Here is an 18393-nt window from a genome sequence, read left to right as displayed (position 1 = left end):
ATTCTTGATAAGAGGGAGCAACGGTTGGCCCTCTGGTAGCGGTTTCTGAGTTTTCCCTCTCCAAAACGTGAGACGCTCTCGGGGAGGCGGTAGACGGGGGGGGGCGAACTAGATTCAAGCACCCGCTTCCTCCGTGTACACCCCCGGCTTTAGCTTGAGGGGAACGGGGGTAGGAAATGTTTTTGGAACTCGACCAACCTTATTCTCTCAGTCTATAGTGTAGGCGCGGGGATGGAAGAAGGGGCATAAAATCCTCTCAAATTTTGTTCACTAGTGCCAGGATCTACTACCAATGCTAGAGCTCTTTACTTCTAGTCCCTTATCTTACTTCTGGTCTGAATCTGAATGACAATCAACCTCGCCCATTCCCGAACCGTTTGGCTAAGCCACGCTGTATATTGAAAACGCATATAGGGTTCTTAGCGTGGGCGCACGCATTAAGCGGCGTATGTACAGTTTCTTTTCCAATATATCCCTTCTCGAATTTCGGTTTCGAGCGGCTATAGAAGAGTTTTAGATATCGGTTCTATATTGACTATGGAAGAACGAACGCCTACACGCTTTGGTGGTTAAATGGGGCACGTGCATTGTATCGGGGAACCAACCAGCAGCGGGCCTCTTTCATTTGATACACGGTGCTCACTCGCTTTTAAATGAATATACTTTAGGGTTAGGTCAAAAAATATACATAGGCTATAGGTTCTTCATTTTAAATTGACCACTAAAAGAATGGTTACGCGGAAGCCATTTTAATTATATAAGTTTGTCGGAAGCGCGATATAAGTTTGGCGCTAGACCCAAACAAACCATACTCGTAGAGTCGTAGTATAATTACTACAGAATTAGCGTAGTGAAAATAAATAATTAAAATAACGTTATCACCGCTACTAAAAACTAGTTTGGCGCCTCCGCTAGCTCTTCTCAATCTTTCTAGTAATTTCTGTACGTGGGAGAACTTTTAAGTTCGACAAAGGAACTGAACTTGACTTTCTTGTACACTCGAAGGTAATGTCAAGGTGGAATTCGCGAAACTTATTCTCCCCTATCTGAGCTAGGGTTAATGTCTTAAACATCACACACCACCTACGAACTCGACTTCGTATCGAGCCATATTCTATTACGAGGGGTCGGACTCTTTCCACATTATTGGTTCTCGAAAGTATCGTGTATTATAGGGAGCGGTTAAATACGAAACAATTCCCGAACACAGGCGAGTATCCGGTCCCTCTAAGACGTTCTTTTCTCCTATTTTTTCCCCCAATTTGAACTCCCTTTCAGGGGGGGAGGGAATTATTTGTTTGCGAGAAATTACGGGCCGGCTTTTCAATTAAAATTACCTTTGCCAAAAAACAAAGCACCCCGTGAAAGTGAGGAAAAAGAATCGACTCATTTTATGACTAAACGCCTGACAATAACAACAACAGTTGGTGTCTTTCATTTGGCTGCAACGGCGGCCAAAGTACACGCGGCGCGCGCCTCCATCCATTTGAATGACTTGTCAAAAATGAAAGTATTTAATCCGTTCGGCCACGCCCCCTTTTTTGTTTTCGCGCAATTTAATATTCGTTTCAAATGCCAGTACGCCTCGTGATTAAGCTCAATTCGCGGATGATCTAAATTAAGCTTGTCCTAATTTAGTTTGATTATAATTAGTTTAGTATAGGTTCTTTGAATGGTGTTTTTAAGCGTCACTCGGTATCGCGGAGTGATTGAATAACGGCGTTAAAAGGCCGCGCGAGTGTTTGTTTGCGCGATATTTACGCCGGTTTTATAGTTAGCTCTTGTTGTTGTTGTTGTTGTTAAGCCTTGGCTAAGTTTGAATTGGATTTTGCTCGCGGTGGTCATGAGTCTTCTATTGTCCTCTTGCATCGGACAAACTGAAAAGATTGATAAGTTGGAAGATAAGGTTAAGAATGGAACGGTCATTCCCTATTATCACCCGGCTTTGTGGTATTCTTCTTGCAAACCGGAAGTTGCGGCGGTGGTGAGTTTTTCCATTCCACTCATTGCGCGCTTGACCATTTTTAGGGCCCGCGCTTTCGATTTATGTTACAATAGTTGGGGCCCAAATTTCTTCACACTCTTACCCGTTCTTTTATTGTCAAGGTGTGTTACTATGCCTCTAAACCAATGCAAATTACACCAATTTTAATTTTTTTTTTGTGGTCACGTTATTATGGAATTACCATAAAATGCCAACTTTGAAAATTATTAAAGGGAGTATAAATCTACGGATTTTAGATGGGTGACCTAATTACCCTAGTATCGCGGCGCCATTATCCTTATGGATAAGATGTAAAAAAGCATTTTTTTACCTCTTTGGATTAGTAACCATCCCTTATTATATAATAAAGAAGTTTACTTAATTTTATTATTAAATCCTTATTATGGAACTATATTTTCTCGCGCTTAGTACAGCCTTTACCGAGGGGTCGGTCATTCATGAAATCCCGTGCGCTACCCGTGAAATCCAATTTAAGAAATCCGAAATCAATGCTGATTTCGAAATCAAATAAAAAATCCGAAATCAGCAACGAAATCACAAAATCAGTAAAGAAATCACAAAATCAGTAAAGAAATCACAAAATCAGTAAAGAAATCACAAAATCAGTAAAGAAATCATAAAATCAGTAAAAAAATCACAAAATCAGCAATGAAATCACGAAACAACATAGAAATCACAAAATCAGTAAAGAAATCGTGAAATCCAAAATCCAAAGAAGTCGCAAAATCCGACGAAATCACGGGGAAAAAATCTCAAAATCCGACGAAATCACGGGGAAAAATCTCAAAATCCGAGGAAATCACGCGAAAAACCTCAAAATCCAACGAAATCACGGGGGAAATCTCAAAATCTGAGTAAATCACGCGAAAAACCTCAAAATCCAACGAAATCAAGGGAAATATCGCAAAATCCGTCGAAATCACGGTAAAAACAGCAAAATCCGACGGAATCACGGGAAAAATCTCAAAATTCGATGAAATCAATGGATTTCATCGAATTCTGAAATCAAACAAAATCAGACGACATCAAACGAAATCCGACGAAACAAACGAAATCAAACGAAATCCGACAAAATTATACGAAATCCGACGAAATCAAACTAAATCCGAAGAAATCAAATTGGATTTCGAAATCCCGTACACTTTTTCCTAAACGTTCGACCCCTCGGCCTTTACGCGTATTAAGAAAATTTAGTCTTTACTCCCTTTATATTCAAATTGATACTCGCGATTCACGCGCCATTTAATCGCGAAATTATGGCGAAAAATAAATAAATATTTAAATTAACTCTAAAAATTTGAATCTAAATGACCCTAGATTAAAATTGGTAATTTTACTATAATTAATTTCACGTTAAAATGTCATCGCGTACAAAGTTAAGTTCCGTCTTTATTTGTAAGCGTGGGTTGCGCTTTTTACGTATTGCCATTTCAAGGTGAAATTTTAAGTCCGCCGTAATATTTAAATATAGCGGAAAAACGCCAGGCTCTCTCTGAACTATACCGCGGCCTATTACGAAATATTTTTCCGCGGCATTTTTTCCTGATTCTTTTTTTGAATTTTTGGATGGAATTATTTATGTCCCTCCCCCTCGTTTGTTTCCCGCCGTTTTTGGCCAAGGGCCTCAGTGGAATTTAGGAATTATTCTTCCAATATATACATATATATACTAGTTACGCGGGCTCTTATATTACGTAAAAATGAAAAAGTAAATGCTTTACGCTCGCGTTTAGGGAATGCCAAAGTCGTAGGTCTGGTTTTAATAAATAAGGGGGGAATAAACGGAGGGAGGCGAAATAGTCACGAAGCCACTTTTGAAAAATAAAAGAAAAAAATCCGACGTCATGGTCACGTGGTTGATTCGTCAGCTGTATGGAGTCGGAAGTGAGATGCCCCTCTTTATTTGAATATCTGTTAAGTCAGGGGTCGTTCGTAAAGTTTTAAAAGATGACAATTATTGTAGATGATTTAATTATCGTGACTCTTTTGAGTTTTGCCAAATTAGTTATTAGGAATTGTTTTTAAGCGCGGTGTCGGTGAAATTTATCGGGATTTTAATCGTCATGTCGAGGAATTCGTTTTGGGTGGAACCTCTTTTAGAAGTTTTTAATCGTAATGTCGAGGATAAAATGGAGAATTTTATCGCAAATTTCCATGTGGAATATTATAAAGCACTCCTGGATAACTTATTTTAATTACTTCCAACTCTTTTTCCAAATTGAAAACCTTTACCAAGTTTAAATTTAAGCCGTCAATCCCGGGCTTGTTTACTCTAACGTAAGTGTCATCTACGTGTACGCTGTTTTGATAAAACGTAACTATATCCAAACAAACTTCCTTCCCCTATTTACACTTTGGGTCAAACGAAATGAGAGGCGGATATTTGTCAAAACGTTTTTAAAACTTCCACGTCAACTGGCGCGATTCACGCTTGAATAAGCCGGAAATTTATGTCCGACCCCCGCCTCGTAGTACGTTAGAAGCCGGGAGATTTTTGAGTTTTTCGGGTGGTGGCTTTCGGCGGCGTAGGGGTACGAACGCGTATACCAAGGAGAAAATAGGACCCACAAGTGTAGTGTGAAACTTTTTTTACGACGCCGTCTCGTCAAGTTCGGGACCGTGCGTGCTTCAAATTATAGGTTATCGAAAGTTCAAATAAGGCTTTTCTAATCGGATTACAATCGTTAAAATTCGAATTTTCGTGGTGTTTCGACCGTTTTTGGCTAGTATTAATCCCGTGGCATCGTAGCGACTGAAAAGTAGGATGTGTGCCGCGCTTTTTGCCGCGCCAGTTAACGTTTATGATTAGGCTTAGTGCGCGATCGGTGTTTTATTGTGGTGCGTGTTTCACCGTCCATTTCGGAGGGAATTTTGCCTAAAGGATAAACTCTCGGCGCGTGTTTTCGAGTATTTGCCATTGATTTTGGACCGGGAATAGGCTTAACGGTTGCTTTTTTTCAAAAATGAGGCGAAAGTCGAGGAGACGTAAGGTGAGTTTCCCATTCCGTAAAATAGATGGCGTTAGGGGCTCTGTCAATTTCGATTTTCCGGCGTGCTCTCTGTAGGATGGCGGGAAATTCTGGCGCGCTCTTTCGCCCGCCCGCCTGTAGTATTTGGTTTGTGATTTAATTTCCTCGTAAATTATTCGTTTAATTTCGCAATTGAGAAACTCGATTAGGGTGGGGAATCTTTAAACCTTAAATCCAATTTGCATTTTAATCGCGAATATCAAAGCGAAATTTGCTTAATGTAATATAATAGCACCTTTTTGGTATTTATGGTGGTATTTGGGGTATAAAAATATATAAAGAGTATCATTACTCCGTAATTAATATTAGGTTGAGTTAATTGGCCAGCCCGAACGGTTCGGGATTTTCTTCGGAATTGAATAGTGACATCGGAAAATTGTTATTTCTTAGACAGGAAAGCTAGTCACGTGACGAAAATCTTGAGTTTAATAGATTAAAGGTTTAATGTATCGCATCCCCGTCTACGATAGATGTTTTTAAAGGGGGTATGAAACGTCATTAAAGCGATGAAAGACTCGTTACGTTGTGACACCAATTTAGGCCTAAAACGCCGTGTTTAGAGCCATGAAAATTGACGGTAGACTCGCAATACGTATAAGTTCATTCTCTTTCCCTTTAAATCTCAAATAAAAAGTGAAATTCACGGAATGGGGGCGAGATTTTTTTCCAAACTTTTTTCCCAGATTATTATAATCGCCATGACAACGCTTTTAGTCACGTGATTATTTATCCACGGTTGCGCGTGCTAAAGCGAGCGTGTAATAATGGGGGGGGGGGGGACTCTTAGTCTATGGATGTTGCTGGCTCCCGAAATAAGAGGCTACCGATGCTTATTCTACTATCTAAGCCTAATTTATGCACCCTCTGGAGGGCTGTGTAGCGTTTGTCAATTTCCGGGCTAGCAGCCCTAACCAAAATCGTAACGCAACACGCATTTTAATAGCCCCCCCCCCCCACTCGAGTTAGAATGCTACTGACCCCAAAATCTGAAATCGTTTAAAATCTCTTAAAGCAATCTGAGTTTGTGTGAACCTAAGACGTTTCCCTGATAATATTCCGTACATTAGGACAGAAGTATAGTGTGTTAATCTAAGGGAGATTTTGAGTTGAAAATGTTCTATGACATTTTCCGTGTGTATGGGTAATAGTGAATAGGAACTTGACCTTTGCGAACCAAAAATAGATGAGAAAACCAAAGGGAAATATATACGTAAAATATATTCATCTAAATTTAATATATGGAGTAGCGGTACGCGTTCCTATCTTGTTAGGCCTTAATTAATTTGTAGGCAATTATTAAATTCATTTCTAATTGAGGACGCGAACTCGGTCGTTATCGTTATTAATGACTTTTGAAAAATCCTTATTATGAAGGAATGAGGCTAATTAATGAAATATTAATCTTTAGACATTTTTGGCAGCAAATATCAAATAGGACCTCTGCCATCCGCCTCATTTTTAGTCTTAAATAGTTTTTGACCTTCGAACTCGAGGGACCGGAAAAAAAGGAATGAAAATCGTCACGTGATCCTAAGCCTTTTTCCGGACTACGCGCGCTCCCTGGCCGTTTGTATTTTGTGGCATTTTGCGCGTGTTATTATCGTACACGACCTGGAAATCCTGGAAAACCTGGAAAAGTCAGGGAAATTGAAAATAGGCCTATAAGGTCGGAGAAAAGTCAGGGAAATTGAAAATGGGCCTAAAAGGTCGGGGAAAAGTCAGAAAAATTGAAAATGGACCTAAAAAGTCAGGGAAATTTCAGGGAAAAATATATTGAAGGGAAATTTAAGTCGGGATAACAGTATAAGGGTGACCAGAAAATGTGTTGTCTGAGATTTGATCAGAGCCCCAAATTAGCGGAGCTCGCTACGCTCGCTCCAATTATTTACGATTGCTTTACTTAAGTTAAATTTAAACGATTTATTTGGCTTATTTTTATAACAATAACTCGTGCAAAAATGACTAGTGAATTTAGATTGGTTTTCATACATGTTAGCTATGTACGTTATTGCAAATGGTCAGGGAAATTTGTGGAATTTAGTCAGGGAAAACCTGGAAAAGTCAGGGAATTTCATTACAAACATTTTGTACGAACCCTGTATTAGGCTTAACAATTTGATACGTGACGCCATGCGGTTGGGGCTTCGAAATAACGGCGATAGTACACCGGTCGATAGGTATCAGCGTGTATGACCGAAATGATATCCCTTTATCACTGTCATAACCCAATTAGGAATTAGTCATCTCCTCTCCCTAATTAGATTACGCGGTTTTATAGCAACCAAATTAAGTTGGGAAGGGGGGAAGGGTAATTTCAAGATTTTTTTCTTTTAATCTCCGAGTCTCTCTTGGCTTCTATCAGAAGTGAGATGAGACTAGAAGTACTGAGCTAACCAAATTCTTCACTCGGCGAAAGTGAATATTCTTGATAACACAAGAACGGTTGGCCCTCTAGTGGCGGTTTCTGAATTTCCCCTCCAAAACGTGAGACGCTCGCGGTGGTAGACGGCCGAACTAGATTCAAGCACCCGCGTCCGTGTTCGGCCGCTTTAGGTTGAGGGGAAGGGGCTAGGAAATGTTTTTGGAACTCAACCAATTTTTTCTCTCTAGTGTAGGCGCGTGGGAAGCGGCATAAAATCCTCAAATTTGTTCACTAGTGCCAGGATCTACTATCAATGCTAGAGCCCATCACTTCTAGTCTCATCTCACTTCTGCTTCTATTAAACTAATCACTGTGAGGACAACTTTGATGGGTAACGCTAAACCAAGCTGCATGACTATTCTTCGGATACCACGTGGCTCTGATGGGTTGTTTGGTCCGTATCGCCAGCGTAGCCTCTAGAGAACCAGTCATTCCGAAGCGTGGTATCGCGGCCAGCCATTGCGCTCCGCTGCTGATAAGAGAGATACATATTACGCAGTGACAATTAAGTATCTCGCGCGCTTTTAGGACCAACAAACTAGTCCCATCCCGCCTTTGCCACGCAGTCTTAAGAAATATCGGAAGGAAAAAAAATGGTATCGCTTCGAAAGGGTCTCTTGGGTGCTCGCTCGTTTAAGCATGGTTTTCACTTGACCGAAAAACACTACTTTGCAGCTGGACGTCAAACGTCAGATTTGTTGCTTACGTTGTCGCCCAGCGTTATAGCGTTTTCACTAACGCGTAGTTCATGCAAATAATGGAACCAAGGCTTAAGAGATAAACTGAACACTAAACTAATTGCGGCCCATCTATTGTCTTTCTTTTTTGCAATCTTTGTTTCTAATATCATACAGATTTGGATGGTTCCGAACCTCTTCAATAAACCTTTCAACATTGAACTTCGGCATTCTCAGGAATTTGTACTAGTTACTGACTCGATTAGGAACGAAATAGATTAAAACATGGCGGACCGCGGACGGCACTTCGAAAATGACGTCATGACTCTAGCTTATTGCTGATTGGCTCGCGCAGAGCGTTAACGTTGAACGCGGCTGAAAAAATAGAAAGCTAATATCGCCAGCACACTCAAAGTAATTTCTGTCCAGCGTAACTAGGTTTTTTTTTCGGTCGTCCCTTGACGTCGGGCGAAAAGTCGTGATTTACGCCAAGTGAAAACCATGCTTTACTGACCAACGCTTCAACGGCAACGCTCCAGGACAGTTGTTTACGCCCGCGCCTCAAGGAGCTAGGAATGCTCGTAGATACGCCAAATATATTCTGGTTGCAATTAGCCAACAAATGTCTTAGAGAACGCGAAGATCGACTTAAAGGGAAAGTAGCGCCCTTGGAAATTTACATCCCGCCGATATCTATGAGAAATTGTTAGCTCATTGCGAATTAAGGGAGTCCAATTATTTGGCATTATTCTTAAGTTTGCCCTTTCCAAGACGACGCGTGCATGCATTTCGCCCCCTCTTCTCCTTAATTCATTCCATCGTTAATCTTAAAAGGCCATATTGATTTTTAAAGCGCTGTTCCTATACGCGAATAAATTATTGGGCCATGCTTAAGAATTCGTTAAGGGAAGATGAAACGATACTGCCAGGTTGAATGCAATAATGCATGCGGTAGCTATGCCTATTCCGGAGAAATGACGCGAAATGATTCGTTTCAATTTCCCTTTAACAATACAAACTGTAATTTTCACTTTTCCCCCTTCTAAATTGTTGCTCGTAAAATGTTCGTAACATATAGAGCTAAATAACTTTAAATAGCAATTCTCTCTTGGCGTAGAGAATAGGTTAGGAAAACCCGCCCTAGAATTACGTCTCTCTTTTCGGAAATTCGGCCATTTTATTAAACGACCTTCGTTGGTAGGTAAGCGATGGTGGAAAGTAGTAATATATTGACGTTTAAAATGTTTTTACTCGTCCGAGCGAAACCTTTTACATTTGAGGGAAACAAAAATGATCTCTTAAATTTAGTGATATTGTTGTTCTGGGATCAACTTACGGATAAACAGCGCGCTCGAGTTATAAGTTTTATCAGAAGTGAGATGAGACTAGAAGTACTGAGCTAACCAAATTCTTCACTCGGCGAAAGTGAATATTCTTGATAACACACCAACGGTTGGCCCTCTAGTGGCGGTTTCAGAATTTCCCCTCCAAACCGTGAGACGCTCGCGGTGGTAGACGGCCGAACTAGATTCAAGCACCCGCGTCCGTGTTTCGCCGCTTTAGGTTGAGGGGAAGGGGGTAGGAAATGTTTTTGGAACTCGACCAATGTTTTTCTCTCTAGCGTAGGCGCGATTGAAGCGGCGTAAAATCCTCAAATCTGTTCACTAATGCCAGGATCTACTACCAATGCTAGAGCCCTTCACTTCTAGTCTCATCTCACTTCTAGTCTCATCTCACTTCTGGTTATATCCACCAATAAGCTATTACAGGCCGAGACCCTTCGGAAGTAAATTAAACCGAAGTTATCCTGTTTCTCGGTATCGTAATTCCGAGACTGATGTTGATAAACAGTCGCCATTTTGCAAGATGGATTCGCAGGGTTTTTAGCGACTATCCCTTTTAAGATGAATTTTTAGTTTACGCCCCCCCCCCCCTACTCGGGCTCCTGTCCCATTATATAGACTTACGGTATTTCTGCACCGGAAATAAGTCCGTCTAAGAGGCAAAGCCAGAATCTCGGGCCGCCCATAAAACGCGACATCCCGAAAGACCAGAGGGAGCACGACCCCCGGGCCGCTCCTGAGCTGACCATAAAAAGTAACAAGGTTTTTCGAGTGGAAAAGGATGGGAGAATATCAAATCCGTCTCATTCCCATAATACGTTTCTTTCAATGCTAAGCGCCGCTTCATTCGGTGGTCAAGCCACGCACCGGCCACCCCTTTGAGCCTACTGAAGCCGCGTAGTTGAGATGGGCTCTCGTCGTAACTACCTTTTTGTCTTCCGATCAAAGTTTTGGTCGCTGTTCTTTCCATCAACTTTTTATCATTCTTCTCTTTCTCGTCTCCGCGGAACCACGAATCGCTTCCCATTATACAAGGAAATTCAATTCCGCGCCACTTTAAAAGGGTTATTCAACATTGGGCAAACGTTGAAAAATAAGTTTAGCGCGTGCATAATGGTATGCGGTTTTTGGTTTTAAAATATTGATTTCGCTTGACTTGGTCCTGGGTTTTAAAATTTCCCCTCCTTAAGTTCGTATCAAATTCTTAAAATAATAATTAGGGCTCCCCGAAATATTAATTAGAGCCAGCTTTGTCTGTCGGTCTCTTAGTATCTTTAACACCGTTGCTCCGACCGGAGACCGAACAGAACTAGATTGTGTTCGTTAATATAGCCGCGTTTACGCGAGATACTTTGGAACCTTTTTGGAAAGGCCCAACACTTTTTAAAAAGTAATATTTACACTTTCTCGTAAAAGATCTCTTTAAAAGGGTTTCAAAGTGTCTCGTGTAAACGCGGCTTATATAACAAGGCCTTACGATCTGAAACGAATCAATATTCATTGGATAACTTAATAAATTCTCGAGGGAACTATACTCTTGGAAATAAAACGCGGTCGCCGAAAAGTTTTCCAGTTGAAAAACTATTTCCTAAATTAACATTTTTCGTATGTCGCGTTCGTGTACTTGTACGACGAGCTGGGACAAGCGGAACACACGCTGGAACTTGAAGGCCTCGACGAAAGGAATGAGATTTTTCATCCCTTAAGGGCATGGTCGCGTTCAAAATACCCGAACCCCGTTCCAACCGCACGGAGAATAGCGCTTGTTTTACCCGAGTTGCATGCCCTTTTCAAAAATATAAATAAAAGTTTATACGTCATATTTGGATTAGGAGCTATACGGAATTCTGAGTAGATCATGGAGGTCTGTCAATAGACCTTTACTTTGTACAAAGGACAACGAATGAATGAATGAATATGAAATAGTGTTTGTTCAACCGATTTTTTTAGACCGCCTTGATTCAATATCGAAAATCTATACGCTGTAATGTAAAGCCGCCTTGAAATGAGCTATAATTCCAGAAAGACACGAGTTACGTGCTTAGGATACCCGCCAGGAATTTCTTAAAGGCCGACTTCCATCGAAAAGAGTTCTAGCGAACTGAAAACCGAGCATCGAGACTAACAATGGAGCGACCGTGCCCATTTTCGAATCCCCGCTGGGTAAAAGATGGAAGGGTTCTCGCTAACTGAAAGCCGCGCAATGTGGTTCTAGCGAGCTGAAGACACACAATAGAGAATTTCCATCGGGGGAAAGCAAAAATTCGAGAGGAAATAATTTAAAAGGATTTCTATTGTTCATCTTCAGTTCGCTAGAACCACATTGCAGGCTTTCATTTAGCGAGAACCCTTCCAACTTTTGACCCAGCGGGGATTCTCGATGCTCGGTTTTCAGTTCGCTAGAACTCTTTTCGCTGGAAGTCGGGTTAGCTCCGAACCAGATTCGGGAAAACCTTAGCTTTATGAAAATGCTCGTCGCTAATTGGTTCTAGCTTCTTAAAATAAAAGACATTTTTTGTACCTTTTTAAATATACAACTTTTAATAGTTGACGCAATGAATTAAACGCCCTTCGTATTTTTGGTAATCTTTTCCCTTAAGGGGGGGGCTCTAGGGTTACTTGACCCCTTGTAGGGATGGGGGGGGGGTTCGCATTAGCTTCTTAACCGTCTCTATCCTGCATGCGGGGCCGTAATTGATCTGGACAAGCACTTGGCCCTCCTTCCTTTTTACTTAATGTAAGTTCTTATTTGCTCTCTTATTTATATCACTTGGCTAATTGACTGGGAAAAGAATGGGCTTGATAAGCCTTGGCTGAGTAAGAATGATATACAGGGTGTTTCTGATCAGGAACACGGCCGGCTCTACAACAATAGTTACGGAGATAGGGGATCCTCTTCGGAAGCCCTGTTCCCTGTACTTGTAGATCCCCGAGAAGATAAGAGAGGGAGGGCCCAGCACTTTTTTACGCGCCCAATCCCCAATACTTAAAAAGAAAGAAGAAAAAAAAAACTGGCAAGTGGCTTTGAAGAAGAAAGAGTTAAGTGCTTGGCCAGCACTTAAAATTATTTTCCTTTCTTTGTCTTGATGCTTAATGATTCTGACCTTCTAATTAAACCAGCTACTTGCTCATTTTTTTCGCGAGTAATTTTGAAAGGTTCAGCTTTATCGCTTGTTAGTAAAGAAAGTCCAAAATAATTTCATATTTTGTTGAAAATGGATAAAAGAATGAGTGACGTCATTTTTAGGCATTTTTTTGTAACAAACCCATGTCCTTTTTTTCCTTACGATTGGTCCCTTTTCGGTCCTTATTTTGCTCTTGATAAATTTCTTTAAAGGCATTTGGATCGTGTAATATTATATTTTCTAATTTGAATATCGTGTTTTTGAACTTAATTCCACCTCGCATCGGCATGCATTGTAACTTGAAACGCCGATACCTTTATAGGCGACTAGCTGTTATTCTCGCGGCGTCGCTCGCGTGTAATAAGAACTTCCATCAAAATGATACAAAGAATGGAGAGATTTTACTGATGACCAATTTTTTGTAGCACCCTAGGAGCGAAGGCACTCGGCGTTGCCCGTCAGCCCGTCGGGACATTTTTTATTTCTTTTCACGCGGACATTATTCCATAAAGAAGGGTTTTTTAGTTTTTGGCCGCCATTTAAAAAGATGGCAACAAATCGAACCCAAAAGACCATTCAGTCCGTCTATAGGTTAAAGGAAACCCGTGTACTAAATATCTGTGAAATCGGTTGAAACGCGCGGACTTTGTTGCATAGAGAAGAGTTTTTACATTTCTAGTCGCCATTTTTTAAGATGGCAGCGGATTGGAAAAATCTTTCTTAGTACGCGCCTACTACTTATGAGTAACGTTCCTGCAAATTTTCAGCCTTCTAGGGCAAGCGGTTTGGGCTGGGCGTTGATTATCAGTCAGTCTGTCAGTCAGTCAGTCAGGACTTTGATTTATATAGATATAGATTTTTTTTTGTAAATCCTAGAGTCCTTTTTTGTACAAAGTAGCGTGTAGGTATTCGCTTTGTTTTTCAATTTTTCCCATCATGCCCATTTAGGCGTAACCCATCATTTTTCTCGGAGGAGCCGCACGGTCTAACCCCCCCCCCCCCCGGTAAAGGTTTCCTACTCGATAGAACTTTTTAAGCTCTTAAGAACTCCTTCTTTCGTTTCATGTCTTCCCTCGAAACTTAAGCTTCTCATTTTTTCCCCCGTATAGAAATCCTCTTCCTTTGAAAACGTTTCTTTTCAGTCTCTCAGTTTTTGGTTCGAATCGCGACTCCAGCCTTTTTCAATTAGGTCCGTGAACCCCAAAATCACCGAAAGAGATAATGAAGTCTCTATACGCACACACAGCGTGCAGCGTCCAAAATATTCATTCATTAGAACGAATCCACAAAATAGATCTTTCACCGGCCCTTTAGCGTAATTATCGTTTTTAAATTATACACTCTATTAATATAGCATGCGGCCAGCAGTTTAATCTTCGAGTCCGAGATAGCTATCATTACGAACAGTTTAAATAAAAAGGAAAATAGCCAGCGCAATTTCTACTTTTCCCTAAAATTCTCCAAAATGGGCCGGGTTTTTCTGTAGGTAATTTCCTCCTCCAGTAGCCTGGGTTTATTCCCTTTTAAAAAGTATTCTAATGAAACTAGCCAAGGCCCAGATGGTCATGCCTTTCTTTAATACTTTTTTTTTGGTATCATTTTTATCGCGGTCGGCGTTAATATTCTAACGTTAATTACTCCCTAATGTTAACCCGAGGTACGAAGATTAATGATTATTAGTCAACCTCTCTTGTCTCCGCGGTCAAGCCTGGAACCAGGCGTTTCAAACGCCCTTAGAAATATATTAAGCTTAACTTTGATTCTAACGCAAACTGGAATAGGATTTGTCGTATCCTTCATCCAGTCGGAGTTGTCAGTAATATTAAAGCTACGCTACCAATATTTTTAGCGCTTGAGATTGGTTTTAAATGTAGAGCAAACTGAGATTGACTTTAAGCCTATAATGCGCGTGAAAAATGGTTTTACGCCGCCCATTTTAATAGTGATGACGTACGGAAAGAAAAGCTTCGTTTCATTCGTAATCTACGGTAGATAAAAGTATAGAAATCTCGTGGATATTTCGGCACTGATTTACTTTAAACCGTACGGTAGTCTCCGTTTGAAACGAACTTCGGGGGAAAGCGTGAATATACTCATTTTTAAGGCTCCCTAATGAACCTTTCCCTTGTTTCCTGGTAAGACTCCGAGCGAGTATCGAGGTACTTAAGTAAGCTTTAGTCGCTTGTTTTACACCCGAATTTAAGGCGACGTGGTCAGGAGCAGTCTCTTTAAAAATGACCTTTCCGGCCTAACGGGCCTATTTTTTCATATATATCACTCTCAATTTTAAAGCCAAGTTGCGCCAGGTATCGGGAATGTATTTATTCGTAAGAAGCGTCTCATTGCCACGCCCCCTTTTCTTATATCAGGCTGCTCTCTCTAGTCATTGCTCTTGAACAACTAACCCGTTTGTTGTTTGTCGCGTAGCCGTTCAATAAGATTTGTTTACTGGCTTGAATCCGTTCTTCTTACCTATTATTCATCCCAAAATAGGTTTAATTCGACTCCGTGCGGGGTTTTCATTTAGGCCTCGCGCCGCACGATCTTAAGTTTCTTCCTTTTCCTAATTGTTAAAAGAATACTCGCGGACAAGTTTTGGCGGCGTAAGGCCGCTTCTGACCGAATCGTAATTGCGCTTTTAACGGCTTAAGTTGGCAGCGAAGTCGAGCCTTAATCATCATATATACCCTTTTGATTTATGTCAAGTTTTCGGTGACGCGACACACCTGGGAATGAATGAAACGGGGACTCCGCTTTTACTACCCAAGTATCTGAAACTAAATTACACCGAAGTTATTAGATGATCTAATTTGTATTTGTTATTTTTGTTTTACCGTGTTATGAACCGCGCGTGAGAAATGGGTGCCGGGGGCTCGAGGACCCCAAGTTGAATGAAGAGTTGGAAATGAATATTTCTGCCCCTCTAATGAATTGGAGCTCTTAAATTAATTGGTCAGATTTTCGAGTTAATTTACTTTTAAAGGGAGAACCGTTATCGCTTTGGTAACTAGGACTCGGGATAAAAAATTAATGCTAGCATTTTGGAAGTTTTAAATGCTTTGTCTTGTTTTAATTCCCCAGCAGGCTATTCGTTAATATAAAGAGGGAATGTCACGTGTCCCACTTCCGCTACGCGATAGAAGAAGGGGGCGGGGCGTGTGTCTGTTAATCGCCTTAGTATTCTTAACAAATATCGATTGAGAAGGGTTTAAAATTAATTGTTAATTCCGTATCAAATTGTACCAGTCAAGGGGATTTTTCACAAACTTTCGCGGATCCCAGAAATTAAAATTTTTAATTTGAAAATTATTTAGTAGAAAACGCTATACTGTTTTGGAATTATTGGAATTTGATTAATTTCGAATGGAAGTTTGAATTATCGACTGACATTATTCGTTCGATAGACTTTTATAGCCCTCAGATAGGACTAACTCCCTATAGATAACTAAACTTAATCGCTTTCTTAAATGCGATTAAACCGAGCTATACGGCCATGTCTTCGGATACCTAAACCAACCCGCTTGCATTGTCATACACCCTGACAATATGACTCAGGCTAGCTCGTATTTCGGTAATGAATAGCTTCCATCTTGTAGGAAGCTTACGTCACGCCACTAAGTTTATACACCACGTTATGGTGTCCCTGTTCCCGCATAGGACGGTACATCCACTCGGACACTGCAGCATTCTCCATTTTCACCCCCTGAACCCGTCTCTGCATGGGTTTCGTTTATCTGACGGCCGGCCAACTGTGCATGCCGTTGACAGTCGACAAATGATAACGGGGACTCGTGACTGGGGGGTTCCCTTGGCGTCAGTATCGGGCTCTTGTTCTCTCTCTCTGAACACCAGTCCTCAACCAAAAACGTATACCCCCTATACACCAGCGACAAATATTTTTCAAAGATACCAGATGTAAAGTTATACGGACACCGTGTGTTAGAATGAGGTACTTCCCCCGTATGGCGTTTGGTATATTTTCGTCTTCGACGATGCTCTTGTAATCTCTGTCTCTCTCTCCATTGATGGGAGCTTCTTCGGATGGAATGATTCCTTGGGAAGAAGAAGTATATTGTCGAATTAGATTCGATTGAAAGATCTTTAGAAATGACTCGTATTGAAGAAACCTTTAACCGACTGATAATAATATAGTTACGCCATTGATAAGGGAACGGCGGGGCCGCGATAACAATACCCAAATATTTATTAAAAGCTATTCATTCTTGTCTCGTATATATTTATCTCTATTAGTCAATGTGTATATTATCAGAAGTGAGATGAGACTAGAAGTGAAGGGCTCTAGCATTGGTAATAGATCCTGGCATTAGTGAACAAATTTGAGGATTTTACGCCGCTTCAATCGCGCCTACGCTAGAGAGAAAAAAATTGGTCGAGTTCCAAAAACATTTCTTACCCCCTTCCTCTCAACCTAAAGCGGCGAAACACGGACGCGGGTGCTTGAATCTAGTTCGGCCGTCTACCACCGCGAGCGTCTCACGTTTTGGAGGGGAAATTCTGAAACCGCCACTAGAGGGCCAACCGTTCTTGTGTTATCAAGAATATTCACTTTCGCCAAGTGAAGAATTTGGTTAGCTCAGTACTTCTAGTCTCATCTCACTTCTGATATTATCCGTTTTGGAAGCTTCTCATCGATAAATCATGACCTGATTACACCCGCACGCTGCCGCAGTTGCTTTAATACCATGTTTCTCACTGTCCTATTCGCCCCCTTTAGTTAACGGATGATTCTCGCGTTATGAAGTATTTAAAACGCTCAAATGAAACTTATTCAAACGTTTCCGAAAGTATTAATCTATAGGTATGCCCTGTAAAATTCTTCGTACATAACGATTATTCTAGCTCCTCCCTCATGTCTACGCTATGATTCCTATTATAGATGTATGTATTCCAGGCCAACGAAATTATTATTTATAATATTTCAACCTCACTTTACTGAAGAAGGGGTGAAAGCTCTCTGCCCCTACGCGTTTGCTTTCGTACAGTACGGGGGTGTGCGGCGGTGGAACGCTTCTAAAGACGTTCGTTCCTCTCTTTTTTTTGAAGCCAATTCACTCCTCCAAGGCGATGTTTACGATAGTAACGAGACCCTTTTTCCGCGGTTTATTTTTTTTTTCCTTGTAAGGGGTGGAGTCGCATTTCTTCCTTCTTAAACCGATAGAAAAAGAAGTCAAAATATAGACTGAATATTCTTTTTTTTTTTTTCGCTGGCCTTCCTTGGAAGGAACTTCCTTCCAAATGTTTTTCGAATTTTCCGGCCTAAGGAAGCGTAAAAAGGGGAGGAACGCGTCAAACATTTTTCCCGCTGGCAAAGATTACCGCGTCACACTTAGGCCCTACAGTTTACAGGGTGTGTTTCTGAGCTCCGCACCCAAACGTTTCTCGGTAACTAAACCAGGGTTCGTACGGAACCTGGATATCCTGGATAACCTGGATAAGTCAGGGATATGGAAAATAGGGGAAAAAGTCAGGGATATGTCAGGGATTTTGTTTGTCATATCAAACCATTCTTCATGCAATGCTAAATATGAGCCGGGTGTGATGAAGTTGGCTCTGGTAAACACCTTAAAATGGTCAGGGATATAGGCAATATTTGGTCAGGGATAACCTGGAAAAGTCAGGGATTTTCAATGCAAAAATTTCGTACGAACCCTGTAAACGCTTTCTGGTTTGACGCGAAGAGTCGTATTAGAAACACCCTGTGCGGGTAAATACGAGTAGCCTCCTTTTACGTTAGTACATTTTCAGATTGAAAAAATGCCATTATTTTTTTT

At 41.0% G+C, this 18393-nt stretch overlaps 1 protein-coding gene across 11 annotated transcripts in view; it reads left to right on the top strand.

Annotated features, from left to right (window-relative positions):
• The window catches only part of dlg1 (MAGUK family member discs large 1), a 174215-nt gene that overhangs the window by 83956 nt on the left and 71866 nt on the right, over positions 1-18393 (top strand). For 2 of the 11 annotated variants that reach the window (XM_089844357.1, XM_089844356.1), the window contains exon 1: positions 4504-4995. The exons of the other annotated variants lie outside the window; for them this stretch is intronic. In XM_089844357.1, coding sequence (XP_089700483.1) covers positions 4969-4995 — 27 coding nt within the window. In that variant the 5' untranslated portion in view covers positions 4504-4968. Of the gene's footprint in view, positions 1-4503; positions 4996-18393 lie in introns of those variants that run through there. 11 annotated transcript variants of the gene reach the window in all.

The sequence above is a fragment of the Phalangium opilio genome, unplaced genomic scaffold (assembly GCF_054372755.1).
Source record: "Phalangium opilio isolate 3A_F unplaced genomic scaffold, DU_Popi_V2 ptg000075l_1, whole genome shotgun sequence".
Classification (NCBI taxonomy): domain Eukaryota; kingdom Metazoa; phylum Arthropoda; class Arachnida; order Opiliones; family Phalangiidae; genus Phalangium; species Phalangium opilio.
This window is presented reverse-complemented; position numbering and strand designations above follow the sequence as displayed.